Here is an 11,617-nt window from a genome sequence, read left to right as displayed (position 1 = left end):
CATGGATTAAAACACCCAGGTGGCCTAGTTGCAGGACCAACCACCCCTTCACATTAGTGCCTTTCCCTTAGCAAACCATAGCCTCTAAAAAGCCTCCAATCTTTTGTTTCAGCAAAGTTGTGTTCAGTTCATGCTGGACCCACTTCCCTACTGCAATAGTTTTCATTAAATAAAATCTAATTTACTGCTTTAACGAGTGTCCCACTTAAAAAATTTTTTTTGACAGTAAGCACATGAAATCATTATTGAATTAATAAATTTAGGTTCTACATAGGTGTAAACAGCTGGGGAGAGTTTCATTATTTTGAGTGTTCTTTTGGGATCTCCTCTCCCAACCTCCAAGAAGCTGAAAGATTGCTTAAGTTATATTTTCTTTCAAAATCTCTAACTATGAAAGATGACAATTATGTCCAAGTTATCCACAGTACCTTCTGGATTGAACCAGTCAGCTTACTGTGGATATAGAAAGCTATCTAAAATGTCAGATCTCTAATTTCAATGTCCTGGTTTCTTTTCTTTCTTTCTTTTTTTAACGAGACAGGGTCTCGCCTTGTTGCCTGGGCTGGAGCACAGTGAGTGGCAAGATCAGGGTTAATTTAGCCTCAAGCAATCTTCCCACATCAGCCTCCTGAGTAGCTGGGGCTATAGGTGCCATGCCACCACGCCTGGCTAATTTTTGCATTAGTAGAGACTGGGTTTCGCCATGTTGGCCAGGCTGGTCTCAACCTCCTGGGCTCAAGCTGTCCTCCCGCTCTGCCTCACAAAGTGTTGGGATTGCAGACCTGCGCCACGGCATCCGGTTTGATTTCTCTTTTAAATATTTGTTTTTGGCCGGGCGCAGTGGCTCATGCCTGTAATCCCAGCACTTTGGGAGGGTGAGGCGGGCGGATCACAAGGTCAGGAGATTGAGACCATCCTGGCCAACACGGTGAAACCCCATCTTTACTAAAAATACAAAAAATTAGCCAGGCGTGGTGGCAGGCGCCTGCAGTCCCAGCTACTCAGGAGGCTGACGCAGGAGAATCACTTGAACCTGGGAGGCGGAGGTTGCAGTGACCCGAGATCGCGCCACTGCACTGCAGCCTGGACGACAGAGCGAGACTCGTCTCAAAACAAAAAACCAACCAAAAAAACAAAAAACAAACGAAAAACACAAAACAACAACAAAAAAATAAAGATTTTTTTTCTCCCTATGTATTAAACACTTAAAACAATTTTACTATTTCTATTTCTGGGTCAATGCCAAAGTTCAGTTCAGTCCAGAAAGACAAGTGGTTTTGGAGAGGGTGTTTGGTTCGGCCTTGCATGCGAATTCCCACACAACCCTCTTCCTCCTTTCCTCCTTCGGGCAGCGTCCAGCAGGATTCCGCTGTTCCTCCAAAATCTTTGTCTGGAGAGTAATCCTGACAGTACTTTTAGAAAGCCCATAGATATCCGCCACAACCTGTGACTTTCAGGGTCAATTGCGTATCAATTCGCACGTCCATCCAGAACCTGCGGGGACCACGCCCCCACGCTCCCTCCCGGCCTTTGCCCCAGCCCCTCTCCGCCTCCAAGAGTGTCACCTGCCAGACTCGGGCGGGAAGACATTGCCGCCATGTTGATTTCTGGCGGCGCTGGCTGGGGGAAGGGAGAGAGCGGCTGACTAGCTACCCGTAGTTCCGGCTCCTGTGCGCAAGTGCGGAAGTGCGCTGGCCGGGAGAGTGATCGGTTTCCGGTCAGTGGTGCGGTACTGGGTACCGGGAGACGTGTATCGGAAGCTGGGCCGCAGCCATGGCCGAGAGAAAACCTAACGGTGGCAGCGGCGGCGTCTCCACCTCCTCGTCGGGCACTAACTTACTTTTCTCTTCCTCGGCCACGGAGTTGAGCTTCAATGTGCCCTTCATTCCAGTCACCCAGGCCTCGGCTTCCCCGGCCTCCCTGCTCTTGCCCGGAGGTAATAAGGGGAGGGCGGTCCCGTGTGTGGTGGGAGGCGGGCGGGGGGACGTGCAGTGACAAGGGTCAGACGGGAGATATTCCTCTTGCCTCCAGCTACCCTCTCGATAGCTTGCCAGGATCATTAGTGACCAGGTTTGAGTGGGTCGGGGGCTTTGGGATCTTGGAGGCGGCAGGTGGTGCGACTTGGTCTTCCTTGCAGAAACCCACTGTTCCGAGTTGTCCAGAGTGCTGGACGTTCATTCGTACACTGGCATTCCACAAATCTTTGCTGAACATCCGTTGTTGTTACGCCAGGTGCTGGCAGGGAGTGCAAATAAGCAGTGGCCCTCTCCTAGGGTACAGTAGTCTATCTCCCACTAGGAGACTCCTAGGATACAGTAAGATACCTCCTAGGATGGACTGTGCCTCTCTCCTAGGATACGGTACACTGTGTCCTACTAGGAGATTGTTGTGATACAGTAGGATATCTTCTAGGTTACAGTAAGAAATCTTGTAAGATGGACTGTGCCCCTCTCCTAGGAGAAGCATGTAATATTTGTGAAGTAGACATATAAAATGCATTCCTCATCTTTTTTTTTTTTTTTCGAGACGGAGTCTTGCTCTGTCGCCCAGGGTGGAATCCAGTGGCGCGATCTTTGCTCACTGCAACCTCCACGTTTCGAGTTCAAGTGATTCTCCTGCCTCAGCCTCCCGAGTAGCTGGGACTACAGGCGTGCATGCCCTGCTAATTTTTGTATTTATAGTAGAGACGGGGTTTCATCATGTTGGCCAGGATGGTCTCAGTCTCCGGACCTCAAGTGATCCGCCTGCCTTGGCCTCCCAAAGTGCTGGGATTCCAGGTGTGAGCGCCCGGCCCATTTTCATCTTTCAAGGCAATCCATCACTTCGTCCAAGAAACTTTTTCTTGTTCCCTTAGGCCCCCACTCCTGTGTGCACTCTTAGCTCTTTTTTCATATTTGTATTATTGTCCAGGGAGGTTGCTTTTTGATGATGATGTAGCATAGCCCAGAGCATGGTGTTTAGGAGCACGGACTGTATTCCAGTCCTTGCCCTGCCAGTAACTTGCTGTGTAACTGTAGGCATTTTAGTTTACTTCTCTGTGCTTCAGTTTCTGTATATGTATAGCCTCACAGAATTATAATTAGAAATGCTTTAATTTTTGAAAAGCACCAAGTATACTGCCTGCCAGACAGTGTGATTTAATGTTTGTGAAATAAACACACCTGCTTCTCCATTTGGACTGCGGTCTCCTTCAGCAGCTCTGACCTAATTGCCTTTTTATTTCCAGGATGTTGTTTAGGGCCTAGTAAGTAGATCCTCTTTGGATACTGAGTTTGCAGTGAGTAATTTATTCTTGTTTGAAGGACTAAAGACAGTTTCATGGAGAAGGGAAGACAGGCACAGTGGGAACAGCTGTACATGTGTTAATGTTTCTTCTTGATGCTGGTCACTACCTGACATGTACACACACTTGTTTATTCCACTCCACTAGGATGTAAGACCATGAAAGCAAAAACTTAGTTTTATTCATGATTGTATTCCCACTGCGTAGAACGATGTGTGGTATGTAGTAGACCAGTTATTCAGTGGATGTTTGTTGAATGAGTGAAAGGATGGGAGTCAAAATGATGTCTCAATTTGACCTGTGGTTGAAAGGTTAGGCGTTGCTGTCTTTGGTGAAGAACCAGCATCATTGGAGCAGAATGCTGTGAGAGGATGCAGGAATAAATAAGGCTTTACCTGGGGTTTTCTAATCATCCTCTGCACCATTAAAGTTGTTTGGTTATGTCCATCTTCCTTGCTATGTAGTATTTAGTTTGTGTGTCACTGTGAATTCATGCTAAACATTTTCATTGTGAAGTCTAGTATAGCTATACCTGTCTTTAATGGTCTTGTTTCTTGGAGACAGTCTTTGTGTGTGTGTGTGTGTGTGTGTGTGTATGTGTGAACATTAATAGCTTTTAGAACTAAAATTCATCTCTAAAAATCTCAGAAACCCATTCAGAGAATTTCCAGAGAAAAAGAAGAAACTGTCTCCTTGGAAGCAACAGTTAATCATATAAGTGAAAGAGACACAGGAAGCAATTTCATACATTCCACAGACATGGAAGGCCTGGCACAGTGGCTCACGCCTGTAATCTCAGCACTTTGGGAGGCTGAGGTGGGTGGATCACCTGAGGTCAGGAGTTCAAGACCAGCTTGGCCAACATGGCAAAACCCCATCTCAACTAAAAATACAAAAGTTAATCGGACGTGGTGGTGGGCGCCTGTAATCCCAGCTACTCGGGAGGCTGAGGCACGAGAATCACTTGAGAAGGAGGTTGCAGTGAGCTGAGGTCATGCCACTGCACTCCACCCTGGGCGACAGAGTGACACTCTATCTCAAAACAAAACAAAACCAGACATGGATTGAGTAGTTTCTATTTGCCAGGCACTGTTCCAGAAGCTGGGAGACACAGAAGAGCAGACAGCCCTGCCCTCAATGACTGCAGAGTATATATGTATACACACACCCACCTGTGTAAGCAACTGTGATACAGTTTTAGAACAGTTAGAAAGAGGGATTGATAGATGGCTGTGAATGCTGTGGGTCTCAGGCTGGCTGAGCTGGGGAATGGATGTCCCTTAGGCCTTCAGGGCCTCTTAGGGGAGGTGATGCTTGAGCTGAGTGTTGAAGGATACATAGAAGTGAGGGAATCTGGAGAGACAGGCATATGTGAAGTCTGAAGGTGTGAGAAAATCTGCAGATTTGGCGGGAGTTAGTGGTTGGTGGAATGGGACAGGGGTGGAGCTCATCCCTCTCTCCTGTGTCTTCACCTTTGTCTCCTTTCCTTTGTGTCTTCTGCCCCAGTAGATCACTTTGACTAGAGTGTGTGCTGTGGAGTGGCCTCAGTGATCTATGGGTCACGTATACCATACTCAGGAGGAGTTTGTAGTTCATCTTGTTGGGTGTTGGGAGCCTTTGAAGGATTTTCAGCAAGGCAGTGAAATTAGATGTGTGTTTCAGAAAGACTGGAGTTTTCTCTAGTTGCACTGGAATAAGGTTGACTGTAGCAAGAGGATTTGGTTGGGAGGCATAGTGAGAGGCTGGCAGTGGCGATGGCAGTCTAGCCCGAGTCAGCCACATTGGGTGTGAGGAGCAGGGAGCAGATGTGTGAGATGTGTAGACTACACAGTTGTGGAGACTCACAGAAGACCAGAGTGTCAGCTCTGTCAGCACAGAGGCCCATTTTGTTTCGTTTTAGACCCAAGACTGAGCTCTGTACCTGGCACATAATGCATCTTTAGTAAATATTTCTTGAATAAATATCTGAATGATTAAATGAAGGGTATGAGAGAGAGGGAGGAGTCTGAGAGACTTGAGGTTTCTGGTTTGAGTGTCTGAATGGATGTTGGCAAACATCGGTGGAGATAGTGAAATATGGAAAAGGGAGCACGGAGGTGGGTAGTTAAGATAATAAACTCTGTTTTGGGCTTACTAAGCATGAGGTATATGTGGCTGAATCTGCCAAAACATTGAGGAAGTAGTTGGAAAACAAGTTCTGGAACACATGACAACAGTCTGGGTTTGTGATAGAGTTGGGAGTGTCACAGATATACAAGTGCCTATTAAAGTTGTGGCTTTAGATGACATGTGTCCAAATGAAATGAGAAAGTGCCCCTGAGGTGAGGGCAGCAGTATGTGGAGAGCATTTCATTTGTAGTTGATGCTAATCAGAAAAAAGTTTCTTGGATCAGGTTGATCTCAAGTTTTCTAAAGGATGAAAGATACCACTGAGGTTTTTTTTTTTTTCCTTTCTTGCTTTTAATTGTTGGGAATGAATTAAGAAATACAGATAAGTCCAAATGAGGGTCACTGACCTGAAGAGAGGGGTGGGAGCTGCAATTGTATCAGAGAAGTGGAATGATACAGACTGACACAGGGCCTCCTGCAGCAAGGGATATTTTATTTTTAGTTACAAAGAAAATATCAAGAGGAGTATTTCGAATAGTGGAGTATTTTAGTTAAACTGATGTGTGTGAATTATGAGAGCTCAAGAAGCTCAAGCTCTAGTCTCAGCAGAGGTCAAGAAGCTTGGAGCCCAGAGCTTGGAAGAAGGCTGCCTTTGGGCAGGTCTGCAAGGGCAGGGACCAGAGTGTGCCTGTGTGCTGTGAGTGAGTCCAGCCCTCTGATGGATTCCATGCCTCCAGCAAGGAGGTAAGAGGGAATGAGGCAGGAGCAGGGAAGATTAGGAGGAAGAAGATGAAAGCTACAAGCTAGTGAAAATAAAAGTTTGGTAAGGAATAATAGGTGGACTTTTGAGGTGATGTACAGGGAAAATGCTTTTATTTTACAACTTGGAAGTAGAACAGAAGCTAAATTTGAATTGTTAATACCCACAGTGAACATCAGGTTGGGCAAAGGGATGGGAGATCTTCCCTTGGTTAGAAAGTGACCTTTTCAACAATTTGGTGTTCTAGAATGATGAGTGTGTGGTAGTACATGATTTTAGGGAATGGCAATTAATGGTTGACCTACTTTGCCTTGGGAATACAAATACCGCGTGTTCATTTGTATAATAAGTGCTTTGTAGGTAAGATTCCTGACACACCCCTTCTTGTTAACAGAGTTATCTTTAGTTTCTCGGTATCACTATAGAAATAAAATTGTGCATATTTGGATAGTAGAGTAATAATTGCATTATTTCTTACAAAGAAAAACATAAAAAATAATATGTAAGGCCGGGCATGGGGGCTCATGCCTGTAATTCCAGCACTTTGGGAGACCAAGGCAGGCAGATCACTTGAGGTCAGGAGTTCGAGACCAGCCTGGTCAACATGGTGAAACTTCATCTCTACTAAAAAAAAAAAAAAATACAAAAATCAGCTGGACATGGTGGTGGGTGCCTGTAATCCCAGCTGCTTGGGAGGCTGAGGCACAAGAATTGCTTGAACCTGGGAGGCAGAGGTTGCAGTGAGCTGAGATCGCACCACTGCACTCCAGCCTGGACAACAGAGTGAGACCCCATCTCAGAAAAGAAAAAAAAAGTAAAATACTAAGTATAGATTTTGTTTCTATTTTGAAAAACTTCTATATACAAATATATATTTACAAAATAAATAACAAATAACTATTTGTATTTATTTTAAAAGTATGGACGGGTATGTAGCAAAATGTTAACTGTTAACAGTGCGATTGTCTCTGGGAGGTGGGCTTATGAATGAATTATAATTGTTTCCTCTTATGTTTTCTTATTCATGTTTTCTAGTTTTTCGTTTCTAAAGAGCAAGTTTTCAAAGAAAAAAAGAAAAAACTGTTTTTTTTTTCTGTAATGCAGAAATAGCAAGTTTGAAGAACAAATAAGGAAGTATAATTGCTAGCCCTTCCTTATAGAATCGTATCTGTGGAATGATAGAGTACCCTTTAAACCACATGCTCTCTTGTTCCATTTCAGAGGATTCCACAGATGTTGGTGAGGAGGACAGCTTCCTTGGTCAAACTTCTGTTCACACGTCTGCCCCAGAGACAGTTAGTTACTTCTCTCAGGTATCAAGCAACAGTGATCCTTTTGGGAATATTGGACAGTCACCATTAACAACTGCAGCAACCTCAGTTGGACAATCAGGATTCCCCAAGCCCCTGACTGCTCTCCCTTTTACAACTGGATCCCAAGATGTCTCGAATGCATTTTCACCATCCATTTCGAAGGCGCAACCTGGTGCTCCACCTTCCTCACTGATGGGAATAAATTCTTACCTGCCTTCTCAGCCAAGTAGTCTCCCTCCTTCACATTTTGGGAACCCACCCCAAGGAATTCTCCAACCAGGATACAATCCATATCGCCATACCCCTGGCAGCAGCAGGGCTAATCCTTACATTGCACCACCCCAGCTGCAGCAGTGTCAAACACCAGGCCCTCCTGCTCATCCTCCACTGTCTGGACCCCCTGTTCAGATGTACCAGATGCCTCCAGGATCTTTGCCGCCGGTATGGAGACATAATTTTGTGTCCTACTTGTTGACTCTGTTTCTTCTTTCTCACCTGAACCTATGTTTTAAAAAACATTTCACATCTTATAATCAATATGATGACAAATCAGTTTCAGAGGGTATTCTTTGTAAGCTACATGAAGTAAACATTGTCTTAAAGATAGCTTATTGGATGGCTCATATTTTAGTGTGTATTACTTGTTTATTGAAGTAGTAATTGATTTTAATGAGTTAGCTACATGTCAGTATTTCCAGATTTTAGAGTAAGGTAAAAATAATAAGTGTTGTCTAGAGACATAGGAGATGAAGCAGTTATTGTCTTAACAGACCACTAGTTTCTCATCTTTCAGTTACACTAGTCAATCAAAACAGTCAGTTACAGGGACTAAAATTGATTACTTCAGTAATTTCTTTTTATTTATGGAGTTTGGATCTAGATCAGTCAAACTCTATCTAGGGGGAGTTGGTGGAATAACGTATGCATTGGGTACATTTTATGAAATTCCCTTATGCATTTTCCCAACTAATTGTTCATTTGATTTCCAAAGAAAAATCAGTGGAAGTAAACAAAAGGAGAAATGATTAAAAAGAATTAAGAACCCATTTCGGTGTAGTGGAGATAGCAGTATTGTGATCAGAATGTAACTAACTTCTCTGTTAGAGAATGGACTCTGTTTTATCATTTTGTTTAAATCATACCAATACACAAATTTTTGACAATGTTGGATTTCGGCATTCTGAAAAGTAACCAAATTCACAGCGTGTGGTATAGTTAGTATTTTGCTAACTATAACGAACTAATTATAGTTTGTTGCTTAAAATTTTAAAAGGTTTTAGATAATAATTTAAAAAATGATAATTTCGGACTTGAAGAAAAGTTGCAAAAATAAAAATAGTACAAAGAGTACTCTGATATCCTTCACCAGGTTTACGTATCATTAACATTTTATCCCATTTGTTTTTTAATTTGTGCCTGTGCACACGCTGGTATATGTGAGCCTTCTCCCTTTCCCCCATGCCTTTCTCCCGCCCCTTCCTCCTACTTCTCCTCCTGCCCCTCCCTATTCCCTTCCTTCCCCCCATTGTTTTTTTCTCTTTCTGTATATATGCAGTTTTGGGGGGAACATTTGAAGGTCAGTAAAATACATTATGATTTTTTACTCCTAAATTCCTAGTGTACATTTGCTAAGCATAAGGACATTCTTCTGTATAACCACAGCGCAGCTGTGGATCTCAGGAAATTGAGTGTTGACATAATACTTCAAAATGATTTTTTAGAAATTATATGTATGTATGTATGTATATATACGTGTGTGTGTGTGCATATATATCTATATATATATATATTTTTTTCTTTTCTTTTTTTTGAGGCCAGGTCTTGCTCTGCCACTCAGGCTAGAGTGCAGTGGCATGATAACGGCTCACTGTAGCCTCGAGTTCTCAGGTTCAAGTGATCCCCCTATTTCAGCCTCACCAGTAGCTGGGACCACAGGCACGTGCCGCCATACCTGGCTAATTTTTTTTTTATGTTTTGTAGAAATGAGGTCTCACTATGTTGCCCAGGCTGGTCACAAACTTCTGGGCTCAAGCAGTCCTCCTGCCTTGACCTCCCAGAGTTCTGAGATTATGGGCTAAATTGTATATGTTTTTGAGACTGGGTCTCACTCTGTTGTCCAGGCTGGAATACAGTGGCGCAATCACAGCTCACCTGCTGTCTCAAACGCCTGGGCCTCAGGTGATCTTCCTACCTCAGCCTACCAAAGTACTGGGATTACAGGTGTGAGCCACCACACCTGGCCCAAAATGGTGTCTAATTCAAACATTTAAAAATAAGTATAGTCTGATTTTAAAATCATTTTTGTAGAAAATTTGAAAAATAGGCCGGGCGTGGTGGCTCAAGCCTGTAATCCCAGCACTCTGGGAGCCCGAGACGCGGACGGATCCATGAGGTCAGTGAGATCGAGACCATCCTGGCTCAACAAGTGAAACCCCGTCTCTACACTAAAAAATACAAAAACTAGCCAGGCGACGAGGGCGGACGCGCCATGTAAGTCCCAGCTACTCGGGAGCTGAACAGGAGAATGGCGTGACCCGGGAGGCGGAGCTTCAAGTGAGCTGAGAGCCCCGGCCACTGATACTCCAGCCTGGGAGCAAGAGCAACGACTCCGTCTCAAACAAAAAAAAAAAAAATTTGAAAACATGCCAGATAATTGAGATTTAATAAAAAATGTCTGTAGATAAATCACTGTTTTCATTTTGTTATATGTCTTTTTTTTGGCAAACATCATAGAGTACCTGTGGTTTCTATAATCTGCTTTTTTTGTGTGAACATACTTTAAATGTTACTTAGATTTTTTCTAAAACGTTAATTTTTCTTCTTCTTCTTCTTCTATTTTTTTTTTTTTTTTGGAGACGGAGTCTTGTTCTGTCACCCAGGCTGGAGTACAGTGGCGGGATCTCAGCTCACTGCAAGCTCCGCCTCCCGGGTTTACGCCATTCTCCTGCCTCAGCCTCCGGAGTAGCTGGGACTACAGGCGCCCGCCACCTCGCCCGGCTAGTTTTTTGTATTTTTTAGTAGAGACAGGGTTTCACCATGTTAGCCAGGATGGTCTCGATCTCCTGACCTCGTGATCTGCCCATCTCGGCCTCCCAAAGTGCTGGGATTACAGGCTTGAGTCACCGTGCCCGGCCTCTTCTTTTTTTTTTAAAGAGATGGGGTGTCTTGCTCTGTCACCCAGGCTGGAGTGCAGTGGTGTGATTACATTCCACTGCAACCTTGAACTACACTTCAGCCTCTGGAGTAGCTGGGACTACAAGTGTGCCCCACCATGTCCGGGTGATCTTTAGATTTTTTTGTAGAAACAGGATATTGCTGTGTTGCTCATGTTGGTCTCGAACTCCTGGCCTCAAGTGATCCTCCTTCCCTGGCCTCCCAAAGTTCTGGGATTATAGGCATGAACCATCGTGTCTATCCTCTAAAACTTTTGTTTTTGTTTATTTACTTATTTTTATTTTTTTTTTAGCTATCTCCTGCAGAAAGGATATAAGACATTTTTAATGGCTCTGGACGATCTAGCATTTGAGTGAAATATTATTTAATCAGGCTTCTGTTAGGCATTTTGATTATTTCCAGTGATTTCCTATTTTATTTTATTTTTTTGCAAACATTCCAAATTTATTAATTATGATTTTATAATCAATATTATTGAGGTATAATTTACATACAGTAAAAGGCATCCGTTTACAGTGTATAATTTGATTTATTTAAAGTGTACAATTAGCTGAGTTTTGACAGTTGTACACACTGATTTCCTATTTTAAATAACCTTTTGGTGTACATCCTTGTGGGTAAATTTTTATTTTTATTTTTTATTTATTTTAGGAGACGGAGTCTCGCTTTGTTACTCGGGCTATAGTGCAGTGGTGCAGTCTCAGCTCACTGCAACCTTCGCCTCCTGGGTTCGAGCGATTCTCCTGCCTCAGCCTCCCAAATAGCTGGGATTACAGGCCCATGCCACCACATCCAGCTGATTTTTGTATTTTTAGTAGAGACAGAGTTTTACCATGTTGGCCCGGCTTGTCTCGGACTCCTGACCTCAGGTAATCCACCCACCTCAGCCTCCCAAAGTGGCAGGATTACAGGCGTGAGCCACCGCGCCTGGGCTATTTGTTATAATTCTATCTTTAGGATAAATTCTTAGAAATGGAA

At 43.6% G+C, this 11,617-nt stretch overlaps 1 protein-coding gene across 2 annotated transcripts in view; it reads left to right on the top strand.

Moving 5' to 3' along the window:
* The first annotated feature begins 1,192 nt into the window (after window positions 1–1,192).
* SEC23IP (SEC23 interacting protein) overlaps window positions 1,193–11,617 on the top strand; it is a 50,823-nt gene continuing 40,398 nt past the window's right edge. For both annotated transcript variants that reach the window (XM_017872287.1, XM_017872286.1), the window contains exons 1-2: window positions 1,193–1,936; window positions 7,374–7,906. In XM_017872287.1, the coding sequence (XP_017727776.1) occupies window positions 1,774–1,936; window positions 7,374–7,906 (696 nt within the window). In that variant the 5' untranslated portion in view covers window positions 1,193–1,773. The remainder of the gene's footprint in view (window positions 1,937–7,373; window positions 7,907–11,617) is intronic.

This window comes from Rhinopithecus bieti, unplaced genomic scaffold (genome assembly GCF_001698545.2).
Source record: "Rhinopithecus bieti isolate Rb0 unplaced genomic scaffold, ASM169854v2 scaffold_6710, whole genome shotgun sequence".
Classification (NCBI taxonomy): Eukaryota; Metazoa; Chordata; class Mammalia; order Primates; family Cercopithecidae; genus Rhinopithecus; species Rhinopithecus bieti.
Note: the sequence above shows the minus strand (reverse complement) of the source record. Positions and strands in the feature narration are given on the sequence as shown.